At 36.9% G+C, this 25,440-nt stretch overlaps 1 protein-coding gene and 1 long non-coding RNA gene across 3 annotated transcripts in view; one reads left to right on the top strand and one right to left on the bottom strand.

Moving 5' to 3' along the window:
* The window catches only part of LOC109439275 (uncharacterized), a 159,511-nt gene that overhangs the window by 41,477 nt on the left and 92,594 nt on the right, over nucleotides 1-25,440 (bottom strand). The gene's annotated exons all lie outside the window — the stretch shown is intronic.
* Nucleotides 1-25,440, top strand: part of CIMIP6 (ciliary microtubule inner protein 6) — a 32,238-nt gene that overhangs the window by 4,149 nt on the left and 2,649 nt on the right. Inside the window, exons 2-5 of the mRNA XM_088794756.1 lie at nucleotides 4,017-4,369; nucleotides 8,095-8,305; nucleotides 14,320-14,473; nucleotides 24,917-25,032. Of these exons, the coding sequence (XP_088650882.1) occupies nucleotides 4,017-4,369; nucleotides 8,095-8,305; nucleotides 14,320-14,473; nucleotides 24,917-25,032 (834 nt within the window). The remainder of the gene's footprint in view (nucleotides 1-4,016; nucleotides 4,370-8,094; nucleotides 8,306-14,319; nucleotides 14,474-24,916; nucleotides 25,033-25,440) is intronic.

Genomic DNA, 25,440 nt, shown 5'->3' with positions numbered 1-25,440 from the left:
CCAGGAGGCGAAACGTAAGGATACAGACATCCGACTCTACTTACCTGGCTTTATCCTTACCATCATTCTGTGACCAGGGGTATATGCCTTGGGGGCAGTCAGTGTTTGAATCCTGGCTCCACCAAATAGGAGCTGCTTCACTTGGGCAAATGATCCAACCTCTATGAGCCTCAATTTCTTAATCCACAAAATGGGAAAAATATCTGCGTTTGTTTTGTAGATGATTTAATACAGGTAGAGTATTGAGAGAAGTGCCAGGCATGTAGTAAGTCCGTAGTCATTGTTAGCCTCTATATTTACTGAGCAATTTGATCTGCATATTTTACCACATCTTAAAGGCTTAGTCAACAATCTCATCATTCCCTCTCATTTCTATTCCAATCTTCACCAAATAAATTTTTAATCTCTCTCTCCTAAAAGTGTGATAAAAATCAATCAGCTTTGAATTTATACCAGAAGAAAACTCAGGGTCCCTGTCGTATCTGTAATTCATTGGAATCTATTCATCTTCAAAGATAGGCAGATCTAACATGAACATTTCTCATTCCCATTGCCCTCTAATGTATATTTTATTTTGATAAAATTCTTTTTTTTTTTTTTTTTTTTTAAGATTTTATTGGGGAAGGGGAACAGGACTTTATTGGGGAACAGTGTATACTTCCAGGCCTTTTTTCCAAGTCAAGTTGTTGTCCTTTCAACCTTAGTTGTGGAGGGTGCCATTCAGCTTCAAGTTGTTGTCCTTTCAGTCTTAGTTGTGGAGGGTGCAGCTCAGCTCCAGGTCCAGTTGCCCTTGCTAGTTGCAGGGGGCACAGCCCACCATCCCTTGCAGGAGTCGAGCCGGCAACCTTGTGGTTGAGAGGATGCATTCCAACCAACTGAGCCATCTGGAGCTCAGTGGCAGCTCAGCTTAAGGTGCCTTGTTGAATCTTAGTTTCAGGGGGCGGAGCCCACCATCCCTTGCGGGATTCAGAGGAGTTGAACCTGCAACCTTGTGGTTGAGAGCCCACTGGCCCATGTGGGAATTGAACCGGAAGCCTTTGGAGTTAGGAGCATGGAGCTCCAACCACCTGAGCCACCAGGCCAGCCCGATAAAATTTTTATAATCTAAGGTAATGAAATAAAGACAATTAACATATGTACTTGAGAACTTTCTATTCTACTAATATTAGTAGGAAGAATACTGACAGCCAACTCTTAATGAGTGCTTACTATGTACTAGGATATGTTTTCTGCATGTATTTTCTCTTTTAATCCTTATAGCACAAATATGTCAGGCAAATAAACTTTTTTTTTTTTAAATGGAAATTAGAGACAGCTTTGGTCTATGACATATTCTTGAGCTCAACCCCTGTATCACTAGTATATCACTGGAGAGAACTGAGAGGAAGCTGGACTTTCCTGGTCCTTAGTTTTCCTATCGGGTTATACAGCCATACTACTCATTAATCTTGACATTTTCCTATGTTTCAAAAAAAAGGGTTGACAATTTTCTGTATCTATAACCTTTTGGATGAGTAATTTCCATCCTATTGTATTTCCTCACATATGGTGTTATAGCTCAAAAAGCACTGACATTTTTTAACTTGTACAATATTAGGAAACTATTTTGAATTACTGTTTGCTGACAAGTATCCAAACTACTAACACAAATGAGAAAATTACATGTATTTTTTAAGCTAGTGTGTTCATTTTTCAGACATAAATTTTCCAATCAAATCACTGAATTTTACAGCTGGAAGTGATCATAAGATGATCTCATCTGGATACTTCTTTTACAAGAATCTATAGCAGAGAATTTAATTGTCTCCTAGGTCAGATTAGCTGGCTGGGAGGAAAAACTAATAGCAGCCCAGTGATTTCCCTACAAAAAAAAGCGAGTAAATATTATAAAATCTAAATTATTTTGCAGAGGTTGTACCAATAATAATTGGCCTGTTTTTATAATACTATATTATCCTCCATACTGAAATTTAACACTTGTGGCTATCAGTTATATAATGCTGTTATGCATCATTGCTGCTCACCATTTTTTCTTGTATGCACGAGTATGTCTTGCATCCCTAATTAGACTGTGACTTCCTTGTGGTCACAATTGCGTAGGCACATTTGTTAAATGTTTCTTATCTCCTATAAATCTGCACCTATATGAACACTTTAACAGTTAGAGATTGACATAAATATATTTATAGGTTAGACAAATACTACACGACCCAAAATAGAACTGAACAACTGTCATCCTGTATAGATGCATGTGAATTTGTTTTGAGTGGGAGAAAGTCGAGAATAGTCTTGATTTCTTCTTATCAAGCAGCTGGATTGTCCCTGATGGTGAGTGGTTGGCTTGAAGAGATTGGTGAAGATTGGAATAAAAATTAGAGGGAATGATGAGATTGTTGACTAAGCCTTTAAGATGTGGTAAAATATGCAGATCAAATTGCTCAGTAAAAATAGTGGCTAATAATGACTACGGACTTACTACACGCCTGGTACTTCTCTCAATACACTACCTGTATTGAATCATCTACAAAACAACCGCAGATATTTTTCCCATTTTGTGGATTAAGAAATTGAGGCTCATAGAGGTTGGATCATTTGTCCAAGTGAAGCAGCTCCTAATTGGTGGAGCCAGGATTCAAACACTGACTGCCCCCAAGGCATACGCCCATGGTCACAGAATGATGGTAAGGATAAAACCAGGTAAGTAGAGTTGAACTTCTGTATCCTTGGGTTTTGCCTCCTGGAATTCAACCAACGGCAGACCAAAAATATAAGAAAAAAAATTATGTTTTTGCTGACATGTACTATGGTAGTTACGCCATGATGGTTACATCTGCACTGAACATGTACAGTTTTTCTGGTAATGATTCCCTAAACAACATAGTATAACAACTATTTACATTTTATTAGTTATTGTAAGCAATCTAGAGATGATTTAAAGTATACTGAAAGACTGCAAGGTTATATGCAAATACTACGCCATTTTATAAAAGGGACTTGAGCGTCCTCACATTTTGTTATCTGTGGGGATCATGGAACCAATCTCCCTGGGAAACTGAGAGATGACTGTATGTGGTATTTAACACGTATTTATTTATCCACCCACTCCTTACTCCCCAAACACACATACACCTAACCACACATTCACACCCATTCCAGTCTTCTTACCAACAAAGTTCACACTCCAGTATCTAGGTAACTAGGTATCAAACTTCTATTCATATACTCGTCTTCTTCATAGGACTTAAGCTCACATATGTACAATGAGTTCTAAAACCAACCTCTGCTCGCCTACATTTCTTCTCCAAGGTAAACGTAAACATGTACTCACTCATACTGACTCTGGGTTATAAAACATATGCACATATGTAGTCCGATACATAGCAGAATTCAACTCAGTCAGGATTTTTCTTTTCCCATTATCCAGGGAAATACATGAGTTACCATGACAGATGACAAAGACATTTGGCTCTGGTAGTGGAAATTGGGAGGCAATGGTGAAATGAGGTAAGAAATTCCGGGGCCAGAAGGTGGACGCTAGTCATCAACTGCTTTTCCCAGGAGCTTGCTCTTTTGGATAAATGCTACTCGAACAAGCCCCAACCCTCTGCCAGAGCCTACCGTCCCTGGTCCCCTCGGTCTGGTGCTAACCCCAGCTCAGGCTGGAGCAGATGCACACACCGTGGGGACCCTCCTTTGTAGGGCCTGAGTGTTCCCTTGCTTGCTGAGGGGCCAGGGAAGGAGGCTTTGTCAGAAATCCTGAACAGAAAGCATCAAGCTTTCTCCTGCAAAGACTAGGCAGCCCAGGAGCAGCGAATCACGACTTGCACTGTTTAATGGTTTACGGGAAAACAAGTTTCTCTCCTGCGTGCTCGCACTTTCGGAGCCAGCTCCGGCAGCTGTGGACAGCACAGAAGTGACGTCTTGCCGGCTTTGGAAGACGGGTGTTGCGGGGACTAGAGCATCAGAGCCGAGGACTACGCCGGAGGCTCTAAACCCGCTCCTCGCTGATCCCCAAGGACGAGGTGGGCCCTGATCAATACCCCTTCCGGCCAGAGAGCGGGAAGGCCAAGTTCAAACGCAGGGTGTCCAGCCTGGGGGAGGTCTGGGAAGGACGCCGAGAGATCCGGCCGGCCGCCCCCGCCCGGTCTCCCGCTCCTCAGCGCAGCCGCGCCAGCTGTCCCTGGAGCCAATCCCCGTTACTGTGCCTGCGCGCCCGGGGCCCGCCCCCACCTCGTTCTCTGAGGCTCTGCTCCCGGAGGCCACTGTCACTTAGCAACGCGCGAGTCACAGTAGCGGCTATCCGCGCGCCCCCTTCCAGGCTGGGCTTAGCCCCTGATGTTCTGCGAGGCTCTTCGCTGCCTCGTGTCAGGTATTAGGAGCCCATGGAGGGAAAGGAGGATAAACAGCAGTAAGTGCTGGCGTTTGGTTTTCTAGTTCCCCTTCCAAAAAATATTTTCCTCCGTGGGGGAAGGTTAAATGAGACCCAAGGGGATGGGTGCTCAGCCATCAGGGCTTTTCCTCTTCCAATCCTCTTCCTCCACGCTCATTTCTGGTAGTTGAGCGTTTACAGCAATACTTTGTAAAACGCACTGTTTACTGGGCACCTACTGTGTGTCAGGCACTTTACATGTATTGCCTGACCTAAAATTCTTGAAGTCCTCTTGAATCATCCATTGCTTCTCACACCCACATCTAACTGATTAGCAAATTCTGTAGGCTTTAGCCTTAAAATGCATCCAGAATGCACCACGGTTCACCACTGTATCATTCCTACCCTGGCCCAACTACCAGCATCTCTTACCTGGATGCTGGAATAGTCTTTACTGCTCTCCTTCTTTCTCAGCAGTTGCAACACTGCTTTCTGAGTGCTCTTTTTACAAGTTAGATCACCAGCCATTGCAGAGTAAAAGCTAAGGCTCCAACAAGGGTTTATGGGACCTACACAATGCGCCCTTTTCCCCTTACTTGGCTGATCTACCACTTGCCCTCCGACTCCGCTCTGCTCCAGCACACATGCCTCCTTGCTGTCATCTGCAGTGATTCTCAAAGTGTGGTCCCCAGAGCAGCATACACCTGGGAATTTATTAGAAATGCAAATTTTGCGAGCTCCTCACCACAGAACATACCGAATCAGAAACTCTGAGAGCAGGACACAATAATCTGGTTTTTAACAAGGCTTCCAGGTGAGTCTGAGTACCTTAAACTTTGAGAATTATTAATCAAGCTGTTATATCGCTTGTTATGACATTGGAGCCAGGAGTATGTTTCCAAAACCTGTATTTTGTCACTACAACCAGTGGTTCTCAAACTTGAACATATAGAAGAATCACCTCGAGAGCTGGTGAAAACACTTTCCTGGGAATCTGCCCCCGAGATTATGATTTAGTAGGTTGGGTTGGGCCTGTGAATTTATATTTCTAACAAGCTGACAACTGATGCCAGAGCTGCTCCTCCTGGGACCACACTTTGAGAGACACCATTCTAAGGACAAGTACACTTCTGCTGAAGAGCTTCGGCAATTACAGCTCACTCTGCTGCAGTGCTCTTTCCCTCAGATACCCACTTAGCTCACTTCCCTCTGTCCTGTCCTTTTCAATTGCCACGTTCATGATGCAGCCTCCTAACAAAGGAACCTACTTCCCATCTACATACCTTTTTCCCATTCCCTTCTTTTGTGTTGTCCTCAGTAGCGAAGGACAATACAGGCATACCTCACTTCATCATGCTCCACAGAAAGTGCATTTCTTACATATTGAAGACAAGACCCTCCACCAGCAAAAAGATTGCACTCGCTTATTGCGATACTTGCTTTACTCTGGTGGTCTGGGACCAAACCCGTAATATCTCCAAAGTATGCCTGTATATGTTGTACTCATTATTTTATTGCTCATCTGCTTCACCCCACTACAATGTAAGGTCTGTGAGGGCAGATATATATATATTTTTTGTCACTCCTGTATCTTCAGTGCCTCAAAGAGCACCAGGCACATAACTCAATAAATATTTGTTGAAGGAATGAATTATCAATGTTATTTGCACATCTCTCACAATCAATGTTATTGTCCTTATCCTGCAAATGAGCAGACCAAGGCTCATGTAGTAAATGGTAGAGCTGAGATTCCAACACAGGTCTGATTGACTTTGATTCCATTAGTGTTTTTTACTGTGTTTTCCTTCTAGTAAGAGGTTACTACAGAATCATATATTTCACATTTATATATCAATCTATAGCCAATCACACCACACGTATTTAATTGGATGAATGCTTAAGTATGCAAGCAAATAGCCACAGTCCTTTCCTCAAAGGACTTGATTCCAGTGCAAGTGTATTGTTGAGTTATAACTATGAGAAGCTGATGGGAGAAAAACTGATGTCTGACGTCTACGATAAATCAATCACGATCTTTAAATAAATATTTATATCTCCGGAAAGGTAATAGAAAAAGTCTTAGAAGTTTTTACACTTTACCAGTAATCAGTTTTCCCAAATCCTTTACACGAGAAATTTTGGGGGGATGCAGGGAACTAGAACCCATCCATAGGTACTGAATATTGTTTGTGTGTGTGTTGGAGTAAGGGTTGGGAGTGTACAACTAAAACAAAGACAGAGTAAAACAATTCCGGCAGATTCACTAGAAACGTGTAAATATTATAACGGCTCCAACATAAATACATAACGGTCTGGATGGTGGGTACAAAATGATGATGAAACACAATCTTCGCTTTCATGGAACTTACTCATTAGTAAAGGGTACTTGTGGTGCTTACCCAAAACAAGTAAACAGAAAACTAGGTACATAAATTATAAATTCTGGTAAGTGTTATAAAAGAAATGAACAAAGTACTATAATGATGATATGGGGTGATGAGGGGGAAATCTAGGAAAAGCTTCTGAGATGACTTTTAAGTTGAGACCTAAATGATAATGAGCCAGCTGTGCAGGGAGTTGGGAAGAGCCAGTCCCGGCAGAGGGAAGGTAGTACCTGAGGGGAAAAGAGACCTGTGTGTTCCAGGAACTCAAAGAAAGTGCACTGGCTGGAGAAGTGAGGGGAGAGAGGCTTGAGTGCAACTGAAGAGATGAGCTGGAGCAGGGTCACACAGGACCTCAGAGCTGAGATAAGGACGCAGTATGTTATTGTAAATGCAATGGAAAGCCATTGGAGGGTTTTAACTGGGAAATGATGGGATAAAGGAGATGGACCTGGCTTTGGTTTGAAGTCAGGTAGGGGTTATATTTTAAGGGCCATACTTTAAAGTACTAACAGAATTATTCACTTTCTCTATAAATTTGGACGCATTTGCTCACCTTCCATAGATCAGGGCTTTGATTTTAAAAGTTTTGATGTAGAAGTATTCAAATTCATATATTTTTGATGTAGAAGTATTCAAATTCATATATTTCATTCTTCCATTTTTCAAGTACATGACATTTAAAATACTACCTTTTGTAATGTCTGTTACTCCTTATTTAAAAGGAGAAAAATTCTATAAACTCTTTCTAACATTTCTTTAACATTTTTTAAAAAATACAATAACTTTCAAATACCAGGGTAGTTATTAGAAGCAAAAAGGGGTAAAAATTTGGATTACTTGTTCTGATGCCTGCGCAGTGGTCTTTTCTTGAAAAGATAAATAGTAGTGGTCATTTGGTAGCTTTTGTAAGTTTGCCAGGTGAACTTTTAAAATTGAATAGTTGTCCTTGTCCAGATGGCTGAATTTACCAGGTAACTAACTTTTAAACATGAGTTAAGATTAGCATGTAACTTAGCCACATGAATAAATACTGCAAACATGATTTGTAAGCATGATCAAATCACTATTCTTTACTTCAAGCAAATAAGTTCATACACTGCACTGGTATACTATAATGAATAATCATTATTAACACAAATCCCTTTATGTCTTACATGATTTAGAGTGAGGAGATGCCCTCCCAAATATTAATAGCGCAAGCTCCTTATAACTATTAATAAAGCCTAAATTTTGTCTTGACTGATACTTGAAATATATTTAAATTTTAGCTTAATATAATTGTGACTCAGTACTAAAATGCTCATTGGGATAAATTATTTACTGTTTAATTCTGTTTTTCAGACAGCATAAAATAGAAGATGCTGGTATAGTGTATATAACTGAAAAAAAAGAAGAATTCAAACATGAAAAAGAATCTGGAAAAAGTATACAACATTCAAAACCATTTGTCAGGAGAGGACGTGTACATTATGCTAAATTCATTAACACAAATGCAAGAACATGCAATGAACCAGTTCCCTACATAGATCCCCAAAAGGGGCCAGAAAAGCAGGTTGGACAGATGTTTATTATATACAAATACAGATTTAGATACAGAAGCTGTATTGCAGTATAATTTAGTCACAGACTACTTCAAGGATGTGACATATCTTGGACTACTACTTTTTATAATCCAGTAGTTAAAAGCAGTGACCTGGAACTAACTATTCCTACACATAACTTTTGCATACAAACCATATATATATATTCCAAATAATCATTTTTCTAGATTGGGTTAGATTATAGGTACTAAGTAGTGCTTGGAGGTTACTAAATAATTGTATTTGTGAGTAATTCTAAAATAAAATTACCCATAATACTCGGTAATTCAGATACTATAAAATAACAGCTACCATTTACTGAAAGTGTATGAAGTGCTAGAAATGAGCTAAGTGTTTTATATAAGTTATGTCCTTGAATCTGCACAATGTCTAGGAGATATTATTGGAAATATTTTACAGATGATAACATACTCCAAAAAGTAAATTAACATATCTGCGATTACATAGTAAGCAAATATCATAGTCATGTCTCTGACCCAAGACTGTTGTGTTAGCCAAACCACACTTTTATTCACTATCATACTAAATATATTCCATATCTTCTTTTTCATTAAAGTCAGGTTTGTTGAGGTATAATTAATTCTATTAGTTTCCTATTGCTGCTGTTACAAATTCCCACAAACTTAAACACTGGCTTAAAGCAACGCAAATTTATTCTCTTACAGTTCTGGAGCTTAGAAGTCTCAAAGTCAGTCTCACTGGCTATTGGCAGGGCTGGTTCCTTCTTGAGGCTCTAAGGGAGAATCGGTTTGCAACTTCTAGAGGCTGCCTGCAGTCCTTGGCGCAGGGCCCCATGCTGTTCAAAGCCAGCAGCATAGAATCTTCAAGTCTCTGACTCTCCTGCCTCCTTCTTCTAAGGACCACTGTGATACACTGGACCCACCCAGAAATCTGAGATAAACTCCCCTTCTCAATTTCCTTAACTCAATCACAGCTGCAAAATCCCGTTTTAATTTAACATTTAAATGGAGATTGCTTTTAGTGAGTTCTCTTTACATGGATAACATCATGTTCTTGTCATAAAACCTGTAGTAAGTGCACCCATGGCACTGTGTGTAGATATGAGATCTTGGGGCAGGCATTCCTATAATAAAATATGCTTTAACGTCATGTAGTAAACCCTTACAAGGGCAGTTTGAAGGCTATTTTATTTTATAAACAAACAATGATGTCAGATATAAAAGAAATTGATAGTCCAGGCCTACACTGGGGAAGTAAGTCCAGTACAGAAATCCAGGTTAGTGAAGTTCTGATGTCTTACAGAAGTTAAGTAATGACTCTCCAAGCTCTGGTTTGGGATGAATTTAAACCAGACTGTTAACTGAACCCATCCTTAGAGCCACTAAAGAAAGAAGCTAGTTCGAGAATAGAAATACGAAATGTAAAAATTTTGAAATTTAATCCAACTAATTTTTTCTTACTCCCAGTTTGTAGGCGCCATGAAAAAAATAAATGAACAAAAGCTGCTATCAGCAAGACAGGGTGACAGGTTAGCAGTAAGATCTTTGTTTTATTAGCGTTAAAAGCTAAATGAGCCAGAGACCTTTAAGAGATGGTGAAAGAAAGTTTGAAATCAAGAGGAAGGTAAGAGAGGTCGACAGAGCATATGAATGAGTTACAAAGAAAGACTGAAGATGCATCAGAGTTAAAAGCATGTTTGATTTGAGTGAAGAGAATGTTCATATTTAAAAAACAAAATAATAACAAAAACAAAAAACAAAAACAAAAAACCCCTAAATGTACTCATTTCCAAGTACCAGAGGGGCAGTAAAGTATTCATTTCACATACTTATAAACTATGTTCTTTTATTTAAGATGGCAGTTTTCTTTTTCAAGGTTAGCTTGGTTAAAAAAAAAATTAACTTGTTTATAGTAATGCTGGCTCTAAAATAAGAGTAAAGAAAGTAAAGTTGCCTAAATATTTACATTGATGTATTTGTTGTCTTATGTATTTTGCTAAGATAATATCTTTAGAACACAAAGTTGATTTTATTTACAAGATTTTAAAATGAAATAATCAGTTATACATTTCTAGTTAAGGACATAAAATTGCAGGTGCTAAAAAAAGTTAAAAGGTACTTTAGCTCAGTCACTTCCAATGAAAACTAGTTTGGTTGTCTTGTATTTTTAAATATTGGTATTTTAAAAGAGATTATGTAGTTTCCAAAGTGTATTTTTCAGAGCACTAGTTCTTATCTATGTGCTCAATAAAATAAAGTTCCAAAGTCAAACAATGTATTTTTACATACTTTCTCAGAGCTTCACAATTTACATTAGTGTATCAGGGTTCTGAGAAATCCTGTGATAAGCTTGTTTGACTTTGCTTATCTCAATATTTTCCCAATTTATTTAACTATGGAAATCTCTTTTATTTAACACCTATTAATATGCTGCATAACTAGTGTTCCACAGAACACAATTTAGGAATAACTGTTATTGGGGGCATTATGAATTGCTTAAAATGAGGTATTTTTCAGCACTCCTTCTGGTATCCACAGCAAACTGGAGATGAACTTACAGTGTAACTAGTGTTTCTGATAGCACTTCAATTTTTTAAAGCCACTGAGCTCTACTAGTAATATGTGATTGCCTATGTGTAAGGTGTTGTCAAAAGTCCCTGTTTCCCTAGGAATCCCTAAAGAGTGGTTTTATGCTCCATACATCACCACCACCTCCACCGGCCATCTTGGCCAGGCCGCCATGGCGCTCGTCTTCCCACCTCAGGCTTCTCCTAACTGTTTTCTCCATGATACCCCACTTGCTTCTACTACTTCTCCTGGAAGGATTCTCCCTGAACTTCCCAAAGAATGGAAAATAATGTTTACTTACACATTTCTAAAGGATAAGGAATAAATAGAAGTATAACGAAGACTGCTTCACAATGGTTTCCAAATATGGCTAAGGGGTCAATAGTGCAATGGCTGTTAGTCCTTCCAGGGTCAGGGGTTAATGGGAGTCCTGTCATTAGGAATCTCCAGGCATTTCCTTACCATGGAGCCCCAACGACGGTCATCCTGAGGCAGGAAAGGAGACAGGCCTTGGGCTGGAAGGGAAGACTTCCTTCTCTCTTTGGATCCAAAATTTTGAACTGGGAACAACTATCTTCTTTAAGCCCAACCCCCTGTAAGATGTAGTCTAACCCCCAAAGCCTAGACAAAACAATCACACTAGAGGACTTTTCCCAGTTTAACCTATTTCATCACAAAAAACTCCATGTCAAACCCTGACAATCCAATGTAAGTGATGGTAGACAAAGCAGTAAATTTTGAATCTTTCCCTTTAGTGTGAGGTGAAGGAAAGAAAAACAAGCCTCCACCCATATTTTTAATCTTATAACCTCTAATGAGCAAATGCCTGGACCAAAAAGGCAAGCACATGCGCAAGGCACACACACACAGTCACAGGAACAAACAAGACTTTTCAGGCAGAGGCCAGACTATCTAGAAACAGGAAAGGTAAAAACAACATTTTTTGTTTTTTTTCATTCTGCTGTAGGATTTCATTCTGCTTAAGACTCATCCAATTTACAACACTAATCCGACCACTTTCATCAGTTATGGGGTCTTAAAGTCATCAATCAAACTTTAGGAAAAATTGTTCATTATTTCCTTTATATTTGTGAAACTAAAGAGACCATTTAGTAAAATTCTAAATTCAAAAGAGGTCTTCTTGAAACGTGACCTGGTGTCTCTGCATTACATGCCTGTTTAAGAAAAAAATCAAAGTCAGCCAGTCATATCCTAATGGTTCACTTATCCCAGAGTCAGTGTTCCAGTAACTGGGTGTTGGCAAAATAAGGTTCTGATCAACAAAAGAAGATGATATAAAGTACACTCCTTAAGACTTTAATCATAGGAGATCTTTCTCAGGATACTTCCTTTGCACCCTTTGTTTTTCACTTTTGAAATGATTTAAATTTGTGCTCATCTGGCTTTGCTTTCCACAGCAGATTTGATACAGCAATATGGCACAGAAATTAGAGGCATGCAAAGATGGGTGGGGGTTTGAATTCTGCCTGCTAGTAATACACCTTGGGAAGTCACTTGATCTCCCAGCAGTTTTCTCATCTGTAAAGTGGGTGTATCTACCTCGTAGAAGTGTGTGAGAATGAAAGAAAGTATTTATGCTAAACCTCGGGCATAAGAAGCACTATCATAATCGTAGAGTAGAGGGGAGCTGCAAGAACCAGGCATGCTGACAACAGTCAGACGTGACTATTTTCAGCCAGATAGTGAGAAGATACCATCTGTCTCGTAATCTGTTCTCTAATTCCTGGGATCTATATCAAGGAGTTTTATTTTTTGTAATTCACCTTTTAGCCCATTCTGGAAAATGAGGCCATTGGTTTCTCCTATTCTCCAAAATTCCCTAATTCCTAAATTTCTTTGATCTCTGCAAACTTATTTATTATCCCTGATTACCATTTGTCATTGTCCTAAAAGCTGGCATTCAACTAAAGCTGTAAAGTGAGGTCTAAGTCTCCCTTCAGTTGTTCAGTTTAGTTCCCTCTTTGGCCCATGTTCATCCCATCTTTTTCCGTTTGAAGACAATTTCCCGTAACGAGGAATCTGAAGTTGAATAGCTCTGACTCTCAGCTCTGAGCAGTGTACTCTTCTCCAAATTCTTAGCCTTTCCGTGGTTTCTTGCTACAACAGATTTCCCCCCAGAAAACCTTATTTTTGCTGCATTTGTCATACTCATCAACTTCTTCTAAGCTTCTTGACAATCTCCTGCAAGTTGACTACATAAACTTCTTTCTTTTGAACTTGATATTGTGCACCTTTCTTATGCATGCCTGTTGTTTTAGAAACTAAGTTCATTTGAGAGTTGACTCCCTGTGCAGCCACATCGGTTTCTTTAGATGCCTCTTATTTTTTATATCTATGTAGCTTCAACTGCATTGTCAGACTTTTACTTGTTAGTATCTCATATTCATCCCCCTTGAATCATATTTTTGAAGTCCTTGATTATGGAACCAAAGTTGATTTTTTTTAAAAGGCTTATCTCCTTCCTTAAAGCCCAAGGTAGTGTTTGATTACACCCAACGTTTCATTCTCTAATAACATCCAAGAACTCCTAGGTGTCACAGTTGCCTTATCCCAAGGTTCCCTTACTTCTACCTACTCAACTAGTTTCCAAAAAAAAAAAAAAGTCAGAATTAAGTCAAGTAACAATTCCCCTCACTGCTTTCTCAGCTTCTAAGAGACCAAATTATCATATGTGCTAATAAGGACTCTATCAGTTCTCACCTTCCTTCATACTTAGGTCAGGTTTTATGATCAATAATTCAGTAACATCAGAGCTATTTCCGCTTAGAACAATGTTTTTCAAACTGAGTCATTAGCGAGTATAAATCATTGTGGGTTGCAACCAGAATTGTGACATAAAATAGAAAAGAAATAAAATAGAATAGAAAACTAGACAACTGCATTGCATGTAAAAATAAGTATACTCTAGTGAAACTATTTTAGTTTTATGTATGTGTGCTCTTGCATGTCATAAAATGTATTTCGTGGTGTCGGTAATGGACTAAAAGCTTTGAAAACCACCACCTTAGATGAAAATAAATTATTTGATTTGTCATAATGAAAACTACAGAACATAATTTTTAGATTAAATCAATGTTTACATATACACATATGTGTACATATATAATAAAATTGTAGTATAAAACAGAAATATAACCATTTTGTTGATTTTTCACTACTCCATCTGTTGATAGAAGGTAGTTTAAGAATTTAGCAGCTGTATTTTAGCTAAAACTATATGATATTTCATTTCAGGTGTATTTTAAATAATACAGTCTTTGTGAAAATATACTTATTCCTAGATTTCAGAACTGTTTTAGTACTAGAATATCCAGTAACTTGCTGAAACAAATTACTAAACATTCAAAAATATGAAGTAGCACATGGAAATATCCTACAGGGTCCAATTTTGTGTTTCCAATTTTTTTTCCATAAAGGGTGGCTGGTGGTCACATGGTAAAGGACTGGAACATCCCTTCCAACCACCTTATGACACTAAGAGCACCCAGAGGAGTGACTTTCAAAAACCAACATGCCCAATGATTTTGCCAGTCAAACAAAGCAAGTTGCAAAAGCCTTCCTGTGGAATAGGTAAGGTTAGCAGTGGTAAAACTTCTTCTCCGTTATCTCAGGTTACTTCTAGCAAAATAAGATGTATTACATGTGCTGGTACCTCCTGAGAAAATTTCTTCTCTACAGGGGTTGAAAGTATTCATACAGTAAGTATAGCCCTTGACAAGTTTGTTCTTTATGACTTCCTGGTGGACAGCTTATCTCCAAACACATTTAACATAGCATAAGAAAAATTGTACTGATCTTTAGTAATACCAGCCTCCAAGTCAGAAACTTAATAGCATTCTGCTCTTTATTGCTACCAGATTTTAAAAATTGTAGCTATTAAAATAGCAGGCAACACTATATTACAGCTTTTCTCAAAGTGCAATCTGAGGGGCACCAGTGTTTTGATGTTCATAAATGCTCAAAAATAAAAACAGGAAGTGGTCAAATAAGTTTTGCAAACATGTAAATATTTATATGTATTTATTACAGAACTCTTATATACAGAACTATGTATATTACAGAACTCTTAAAACCCTTACGCTAAGCATAAGCATAATGAATTTCCAAAAATAAAGAATGCTATGTTTTCCCACTTATTGACCACTTTTTAAAGATCATCTCATATGCCTGGTATCCCACAAAACATAATTTAGGAAATACTGTTACATAGACTACTAAAATATTTTCAGATCTAAAATTTGTTTTACCTGACAATGCCATTGTAATAAACTAAGTTTTGCACATGTATTCAAGTTGTATCTGTTTCTTAACCCATGTCCTAGTCATTTCAACTGCTGGATTAGGATTTATTAATAGTAAGTCTTAAAGAAGTGCAGGTTTAAATCAAAACAAAAAGGCAGTTATTGAGTACCCATTGGTCTTCACCCCATACAAAAGTTCCTAAGCTAAACTTCAAATTTTCTAAATACAATGGTAGATAACAAAGGATTACTTTTAGAGGTCAACAATCCCTCACTTAATTTTAGCCTTCCGGCCTCTGTGATCTAGCCAGTCTAGAAAAGGATAGAAAAGACAGCTAGATTGAAGGTCAGGACATTAGAAAATTGTCATATTCACTATGATTTTCACTACTCAAGGTGATAGTTAATGGAGAGGGCTAACTGTTACATAATCTATAGCAATGGTCTCTTGTCTAGAAAGGTAATAATGTTTCTTCTTCTGATTCAGAATGATAGACTAGGTACAAACATCTAAATCCCTGGGCTCCCAACACCCTATTTAATGATAGCAAAGTAATCGAGACATGAAGGTGAAGAGAATGGAATGAAGAACTTTCTGGAATGTGGAAAGAAACGGAAGCTTATTGATGGATAAAAGAGAGCAAAGAAGCAATAGTCTAGAATATATAGGAGATGCAGGCTCAGTCTCTGGGTACAGCAGAAGGAAAATGGGGTGGGGAGGATCAGAGGGTTACTTGAAAGTCTGTCTCTTAAATAACTGCTCCAGTCAGAAGCACTCTACCCTATCCCATTAAGACTGCTAGTGTCTGTGTCTTAGCTAGATGTCAACTACCACGGTTAATTTAGTAATTCAAGCTGGTCTCCTCCTATCCTATTCTTAATTTATGAATGAATAACCATAGATTAGAATCATGCCAAGTTATATTTTTTAAAGGTTTGGAGGATAAAAAAATATCACAGAGCATAAAACAAAAAACAAAGAAACAAAAGAAAACCCCTAGGAAGTATGAGAGACTAAAAGCAAAATGGAGAATCAGTCTGGGAAGTCCCATTTCTCTGGAGCTCCAGAAAATAAAATAGTAAAATTGAAGGCGAGAGAATCATGAACAAATAACAGTCATTGAGAACATAATATTTGCCGTGACTTTATGGAAATTTCCAAGTATTTACTCATTCAATTCTCACACCAACCCTATAGAATATCATAGTATAGTGATATTATGAATACTTGCATTTTTCAGATAAGAAAACAAGCACAGAGTTTAAATAACTTGCCCAAAGCTACACAGCAAATAACTGGTATTGAACTCAGTCTGATTCCAGTACCTGTAATAATAACCAGGACTCTACACAGCCTCTAGAATAATAAGAACATTTCCCAATATAAAAGAGAGGCATTAAAAGTCTACTGAGCTTTTTGAATCATGAAGGGAAAAAAGATCCACACCTATACATCATTATGAAATTGCAAAATACAATTATAAAGAGAAGATCCTAAAAGTTTCTATAAAGAGAAAGAAAAGTAAGTCACCACCTAAGGAATATAAACCAATATGGAATCCAACAGCACTGACACAAGAGCACGATGCAGCTGATGTCTTAAAAGTTCCCAAGGGAAGTAATATTTTAACCTTGAAAAGAGGGTTTATTTGACATGGACACTAGAACCTTTTATTTTTTTCCAAGTGGCACTAGGCATTGGACCCACTGAGAAAGAAATGCAGTCCTAGCACAATATTTGGCCCGTAAGTGAACAAAATTCATGTTAATTATATTGTAAATGCTATTTATTAGGTTTCAAGTATTAGCATCAATCCTATAGACAAAATATCAAAAATGTAAATATGGTTATAGAACAGAATTATGTAATCAGCCTTAACAAGAAAAGTAAATATACAGTTAACAGACGATGGGACATAGAATTGTGCTAATATCATCATTTAACATGTGAGTACGCAAGTGATACTACCCAAAGTAGATGAAACAAGGAATAGAAGATTAAGGTTGAAGTCAAAGGAACTAATATAAGAACAAATTTGTCTTTCCAGCCCTAGACTCTTCCTGGGCTTCAAGACTACATATCCACCCACCTACTTAACATCTCTTCTTGACTAGTGAATCTCCTTTCAAACTTAGCATGGCTAGAATAGAACATTTCATTTCTAACACCTACACCTTTCCCATCTCAATAAATGCCACTCGTATTCCCCCAGATGCTCAAGATTTGATCACCTACAAGTCATTCTAAAACTTCCTACCCTCTGCATCCAATCCATCAGCAAATCTTGACACCTCTAGCTTCAAAATATATCTGAAATCATCTTACCAATGTAGTTCGTGCAGCCATTACTCTCCTGCTTCCTTCCTTTCTCCTCCATAATTTGTTTTCCACACCATGGTCAGAAGGATCTTGTAAAAGCATAAATGACACCCTTCTCCTCCTCTAGGTCCTCCAGTTACTTCTCATTGTTTGTTATAAGAAATAAAGTGCATATCACCATGCTTGGTACATAGTAGATAGCAAATGGTAGCTATTTCTATTATTAATTATCATATTGTACTAAGTTAGGTGTCAAGTTGGAATCTAGCTTTGGAACCCTGGCATTGAGATCTCCCTTTCTCCTTCCACTTGCCTCCCCTCCCTCTTCTTCCTCCTTCTCCCTTCTCCTCCTCCTTCTCCCTTTCCTTCTCTCTCTGTTGTTTTACTCGTATTTCTCACTGCTAAGATCATTACTGTACCTCATATCCATTACAATGCCCAGACTCAACAAATATTGCTTAGTTTAATGATAAATACATATTATCCAACAGATTAAAATCATAATGTAATTTAAACTAACATACACACTACAATATAAGCCTGCGATTTATTCATATTTTAGATGATATTTGGATTCTAGATGAAAATAATTTAAAAAGAAAACACTTTACTGTTTAAAAACATGTACATAAACTAGTCTGTATATGCAGATTATATTATATGCATGTAGACATAGAAAACATGGACATAAACGTGCATTAATACCAATTAAAAGTCAACTCACAGTCATTCTGTTCCATCAGCCCACTTAATTACGTCCAGTCTTTGGCATTTCAGCAATGTCATCTTGTGCTGACAATGAAAGTGCCCTTTATGTCATGTACTACCACACAATTTCCTGGCTGCCATCCACAGTCAGTTCAACAAATAGCTGTGCTCCATCATATCTGAGTCCTTGTAAGAATAAGTATTCACTTTTGGTTTTATATAACAAAACTTTATAAATTGGAAAGACTGATCTAATTTGTGAGAGAGGTATTTCATATTTAAATGAAACTTTGGCTGTTTATCATGTACTTGATATTTTGACAGTTTTGAATTTCAAATTCAGATAGAGTGGTAAAAATGATTTTCTAAATTAGGTTTTAGTTTGTGTTGCTTTTTTTGCACCAAGGCATAACATAATGATGAATTCTTATTATAGTTATGTTCAAGTTTCTGTTTTTTTACTTTATTTTGAAAATCTGTACTATTATTTTTACATTAATAATTTTTTTATATAAAACCAAAATAAATACTATTTAGAAGAATGGGGTTTCTAATAGAAAAATATCATTCATGAATCTTTTTAAAGTAGACACACACAAAAAAAAAGCTAAGAAAATTTCTCAATGTAAAAGCTGTTAAGTTCCCAACCAATGTGAGTAAGTTTTGTATTTGAATAAATCTTGGCTTTTTTGATAAAATATAGACGGCTAGATACCAACTTGTTTGGTGTATCCTTGTTCAGAAAATTTCTATTTCAATTAGATCAAGTTTCTAAGAAACACAGAGTGGATTTCAAACATTCTTCACAGACTTGGCCTTATTTTTTGTAAGCCTCATCTAACAAGGCTTCTTTTAAGTAATTTATTTGGATCCGATTTGAATTCTTCAGTGGAATAAACACTAAGAACTTGAGTACCATGTTGCCCCGAAAATAAGACCTAACCAGAAAATAAGCCCTAGCACGATTTTTCAGGATGACATCCCCTGAACATAAGCCCTAATGCGTCTTTTGGAGCAAACCTTAATATAAAACCTGGTCTTATTTTCGGGGAAACATAGTATCTTCCCTGATGTTTTCCCACTTAGGTGTTGTTCACTACTGTGGGCTTCTTTGAAAGTCTCACATATTTGCATAAATGAACACGGCAGTTATGTCTAATTCTAATAGGTATAATGTCTAGATAAGGAATTTCTGTAATGGCTCAGATTATCTTTGTTCTCCCTTTATTAGTTTCCATAAAGAAAATTTCAAAAAATTTTTATTGGGGAATAGTGTGTTTCTCCAGGGCCCGTCAGCTCCAAGTCATTGTCTTTCAGTCTAGCTGTGGAGGGCGCAGCTCAGCTCCAAGTTCAGTTGCTGTTTTCAATCTTTAGTTGCAGGGGGCACAGCCCACCATCCCATGCGGGAATTGAACTGGCAACCTTGTTGTTGAGAGCTAGTGCTCTAACCAACTGAGCCATCAGACTGCTCCTCTGGAAGCTCAGCGGCAGCTCGTTGTCTTCAATCTAGTTGTGGAGGGTGCAGATCACTGGCCCATGTGGGAATCGAACCGGCAACCCTGTCATTCAGAGCTCACGGTCTAACCAACTGAGCCACTCGGCCGCCCCAAGAAATCTTTTTGAGTTGTTATTTTTGAAATTTTGAAAAGTTCTGGATCACTATATAAAACTGATTCATTTAAATGATTTAATTGACTTCCTTCTGAAGTATTTCTATTTGTTATCTGTATAACAAGGCACTCCAAAATTTAGTTGCTTAAAACAACAATCATTTTCTTTGCTCATGATTCTGCAATGTGAACTGGGACCAGCTGGGTAGTTCTTTGGTCTCGCTAGTGGGTGCTCGTGTGGTTACATTTAGTTGCCAGGTTGTCTGAGGACTGGACTCAGCCAGGATGCTGGAATGATTGGACCTCTCCATCTGTGGTTTCTTCATGTTTTCTTCAGCTGGGTAGCTGGACTTTTTACATGGCAGCTCAGGCTCCCAAGAATGAAAAAGCAGAAACTGCAAGGCTCTCTTAAGGCTTATGCCTGGAACTGGCATAGTGTTACTTCTGCTACATCCTATTGGTGAAACCTAAATCACAAGGCCAGTTCACGTTCACAAGTAGGGGACATTTCAAGGATGTGAATACTGGGATGCCTGACTGATTGGGGACACCAATGTCACAGATTACTACAATGTCCTTAAATAGTTCTTTCCGTGAGAGTTTAGGAATGGCGAACTCTTCACCTTTCTTTTCTGAAAATGTTTTTAAAGTGCCCTCACCTTTAATGAATGAAATGAATGATGTCCTATCCCTTTTAGGTTTCATGTTACAAATATTTCCTCCCAATCTACTGTTTCTCTGTTTACTTTGCCTGTGTGTTGTTATTTGAACAGGAATTCTAAATTTTGATGTAATCCAGTTTATCAAGTTTTCATGTATAGGTTGTGCATTAAGTGTTTATGAGTTTTCCTACTTTTAGGTCACAGAAATGTTCTCCTATATTTTCTTCTCTTGATTTTATAATTTTACCTTCCATAATTGTGTCTTTAATCTTAAAGTCCACCTTCATGTGTGGTGTTAAATAGGGAATGTATTCCATTTTTCTCCACGGAGTGAAGTTTTCTGGATACCATCTACTAAACAATGTACACTTTTGTCGTTGACCTGTGGGGCCTCCTTCATTATATGCTAGGGTTCCCTATATAAACGGGACTGTCTCTGAGCTCTGTTATGTTCCTTCAGTTAATTTTCAGTTCTAGGTCAGTACTAAACTATTTTAATTATATTGATTTTCAGTTTGTCTTGCTATCTGATAGGGAAGTTCCCATTCTTTGTTCTTCCTTTTCAGAGTTGACCTCTGTACTTATGGACCCTTATTTTTCCATTTAACCATTGCAATTTATGACATTTCTCAAAATATCCAGCTAGAAAATTGATTGGATTGTCTTGACATTATATACCGTGTTTCCCCGAAAGTAAGACCTAGCCAGACAATCAGCTCTAATGCATCTTTTGGAGCAAAAATTAATATAAGACCCAGTCTTATATAAGACAAAGTCTTATATAAGACTGGATCTTACATAATATAAGACCCAGTCTTATATTAATTTTTACTCCAAAAGATGCATTAAAGCTGATTGTACGGCTAGGTCTTATTTTCGGGGAAACAGGGTATTAATTTAGGAAAAACTGTCGCCTTTGTAGTAACATACTATCCCATTCTATCTAAGAGTATGGAAAGTCTATTCATTTCTACGATTTTTTGTTTAAGAGACTTTAAAATTTTTCTCTATAGAGACATTGTAAATTCTTTAATTTCTAGAAACTTTATACTGTATAGGTTTTGTTCCTACACAGAATGTATCTTATTTTTCACTTTGTGTTCTAGTAGGTTATCGTTATTATAATAAAATGCTTCTGATTTTTATACACTTATCTGCTTACCTTGCCAAACCCTTATTCTCATAATTTATTAATTCTAAAGTTTTTTCTTTTCAGGTAATTATATCACCTATAAATAATTACAGATTTTTTTTTCCTTTTCAATCATCATACTACTTTTTCTTTTTTAAAAATAATATTTACCAGGATCTTCATTAATATGTTAAATGGCAGTTTTAATTCTAAGTTGTTATGGATGTAGGTGTAATACTTATTTTTCTGTTCTTTAGTCTTTGTCTTTTTAAGGAAACAAAAAATTTTGTTATTTTCTTCTATATACATTAGGCACCCTCCTTGATTTATTTCTATTCTTATTTGAGTTCTTCGTTGAGGAATTTTTCAAAGTAGGTCTGTTTTGTGGGGTGATATTCTGAGGCCTTCTTTGCCTCCCAATAATTTTTATTTTGGCTTCAGAGTTAAATGACAGTTTAGTTGGATATAAAAATTCTAAGCCTAAGGTTATTTTCCCTTTAATGTTTTAAAAATGTTAAATCAGTTATCACTGCATCCAATGTTGTTGTGAAATTTGGTATAAATCTGCTACTTATTCCTTTATAGATATTCTACCTCTCCAATTTGAAAGCATTGAGAATTTGTCCTTTGTCTCAGATGACCTTAAATTCCTGTGTAAATGTCTTAGATGTGAGTTTTTCCTTATCTACTTGCAGGGTTGGGAGGAGAGTGAGGCAAGTAGCAGGCCTAAGGTGCAAAATTTAAGGAGGCACTCACTCCCATGCAAGTGCCTCCTTAAATTATGCATCCCTTGGGTTTCACTTGCCTCACTAATTCCTGGCCCTACTTCCTGTCTATGAGCCTTTTCAATCTGAGGTCTTTGAACTTAATTTTAATTCTTGGATATTTATCATCACTATATCTTGAAATATTTCCTTTAAGAAATTTAAAGAAAGAAAATGAGGGTCAGACTAGAACGCCTCAGGCCCCACAAAACCAGTTTTGACCATTTCCATTTGTTGTCACAGTTTTAGACCAGTTCTCTAGTCAAGCCTCCACTCCTTTTCCCTTTAGCTCTGAAAAGAGACATCATTGAGAGAAGGTAATCTCCTTATATTTTTATTCCCCCAGCATTGACAGTTGCTGGAGGAATGGTGGAGGAAGAAATGCCGAAGGGGGCAGCATGCACCCATTTTTGTCATCTCCTTACCCTAGGGGGACTTCTGTGTTGTTCTGATATTTACTAAGTTGACAACAGATGGTTAGACAATTGCTGCCAGTTTCTGTGGCCATGAGGCAAGCGATGATCTTTCCAAGATGATGTGGGGGAAAGCAAGAGCAGATTTCAAAAGCTCTCCCCCCAATCTATTCTCTACTGGCTGCATCTAACCCCCTTACTCTACAGCGCAACCTACCACCGACCCTTCATACCAGTTAACTAAATAAAGCCTGTGGGTTGTGCACAGGTTTTTTATAGTTCATCAGATTCATACTCCTCCCTTCCATGGCTTCCCCTTTAGTCAGGATACAAAAGAGTTGTCCCCTTGTTTAGCTTTGAAAACCCTCTCTAATTTGACCCCAGCATCTTAGAGACTTTGCCTTTAATCCTCACAATTCTGAAAGCAAATTATTATTATCTCTATTTTTAGAGAGGAAGGAATTGAATCTCAATGAAGTTAAGTGATTTTGTCCAAAGTCACACAGCTAGGAAATGTGGTAGAGCTGGAATTTGTAAACGTTTCTATCTTATCCCAAAGCCCATACTTTGAATACTTCATTAACCCCTCTTGATTAATGCCTAAGTTTAGAGCTGCTTTATTTAATTCAAAGAGTTATCAAAATACAGAGGGTGCCAAAAAATGTATACACATTTTAAGTAAGAAAAAAACTGTATTAAAATTGTAATATTCAATGTATATTGATAACAAAAAATGAATACATGTCATGTGTACAAAATTTTTTGGCACCCCCGGTATGTTACTGAAAATACTAATGTTCTGTGAGCTGGATCATGGCATTCACCCCAAAACTGGTAGTCTTTTCCCAATTGGTAGAAAAAGATGTAAGTTATAGTTAGAATTTTCTCAACGTGGTAGGTGCCCACAAATTTTTATTAAGCCTTTGGCACCTGCTGTTCTTTTGTGTGCTAGTGAATCCTAAAAGAAAGATAATGAGTAAGTAGAAAATGAGTTTTGACTATCTGATCTCAGTTAGAAATCAAGAAAATTTTATAAATTATCATTTTTCACCTGCTAAATGGGAAAAGATTGCCATTTCATATCATTTAATATGTATTTGCATTCTCATTCTTGCTAGTACCATTTATATCAATGTCTGAATATTGAATTGAATTCATGAATGCTTAATAAATGTGAATTTACTAAAATATTTTTTCTTCTTTTATCTCTTCCCTAATTTTAAAGGCATGATTTTAAAAACTAAGTTTTATATTTTAATAGTTAATGCATGCATACAGTACAAAATTCAAATGGTACAATAGGATATACAGTGAAAGTGAATCCACTTCTGTCCTCCAGTCAACTAATTCTCTCCCCGCATAACAACCACTGTTATCAGTTTCCAGTTATCATTTCATAGATACGGTAGGTGTACATAATGTTTTCTGTACATATTTTTTATAAAAGGGAGACATTTTTTTATTTCTGGCGCAACAGAATTTTATGTCACTAAACTGGGAGTTAATTGGACTCCTTACATAACATTGTATACTGAAAGTAAAAATAGTTTCAAAAATTATTTAAAATATTAAACATAGAACAGAGAGACCAATATAACAAACCCCTATATGCCCATCACCCAGATTGAAAGATTTAAAAGTGATTTTTAGAGGGTTTAATACTCTTGCACATTTTTAGAGTGTCTGTCAATCGGAAATGAAAAGAACTATGTTTTCAGCTACAAATGCAGCAAACCAAGAGTCTTCCAGTTCATTCTATTAGTGCTAGCTGGGAGAAACTTATGTATGAACTTCTCATAGCCTCTCTAATAGTAAAAATAAGTTGACAAATAAATTATACTTATGCTTTTTCTAAAACTTTGGTTGGTATCTGTGCAAGAAGTATATTTAACAGATTTTTAGTCATTATTGCATTAATACTAGTTTTTAAAATTACTAGTAATTCCATGTATGGGACTAATTTGATTGTTTTCATTTGGTTACTTTCGTGGAGAAACAATGATGAATCCATTATATTTATTATTCATATGTAAGTTACCTTGCATATGTATAAGAACTTAGTTTCATTAGCATTTTTGATAAAGCATGAATATTCTGTATATTGATATTTCCATATACAAATTTAATTTTTGTCCTAACTTCACAAATCTATTTTTTTCTTAGTTCCACTTGCCTCTCCTGATGCATCAGGAGAACTTCCAAAGAATTTTATAGAACGCATCTCTTTTATACATCAATATGATGCCAGGAAAACTCCCAATTTGCCCATCAAGGGAAAGGTGAGATGGTCTTTAGAATCAAATATTTAATACTTTAGGATGGAATAGATTTATGATAGAACTTTAAGCCTTTTCAAGTTATAACCATCTTTTTCAAGGTCTATTTAAACAAGCTAACATAGTTATTAGGAGGATAAAATCTCAACCACATGTCATAGTTAAAACTAAGGAATGATGTCATAATTTTGGACGAAGTCTTGGAATTGGGTTTAAATTATTAAAGTCGTACACTTAAGGTAATAACAAAGCAGTCTGATACACTTTTTGATATAAATATATGTGTGTCGCAGGGGGATGCATATAAGGTTTATAAAGCCAAACAAAAGTGTAATAAATAGTCAATTGCTTGATTTTTTCCAACTATAAATGTTTGTTTTTATATTTAACTATAACTGAGTCTTTTGTTGG

The sequence above is a fragment of the Rhinolophus sinicus genome, chromosome 2, assembly GCF_057876585.1.
Source record: "Rhinolophus sinicus isolate RSI-liver-muscle chromosome 2, RSI-T2T, whole genome shotgun sequence".
Classification (NCBI taxonomy): domain Eukaryota; kingdom Metazoa; phylum Chordata; class Mammalia; order Chiroptera; family Rhinolophidae; genus Rhinolophus; species Rhinolophus sinicus.
The sequence above is the reverse complement of the archived record's forward strand: the minus strand, read 5'-3'. Positions and strand labels throughout refer to the sequence as shown.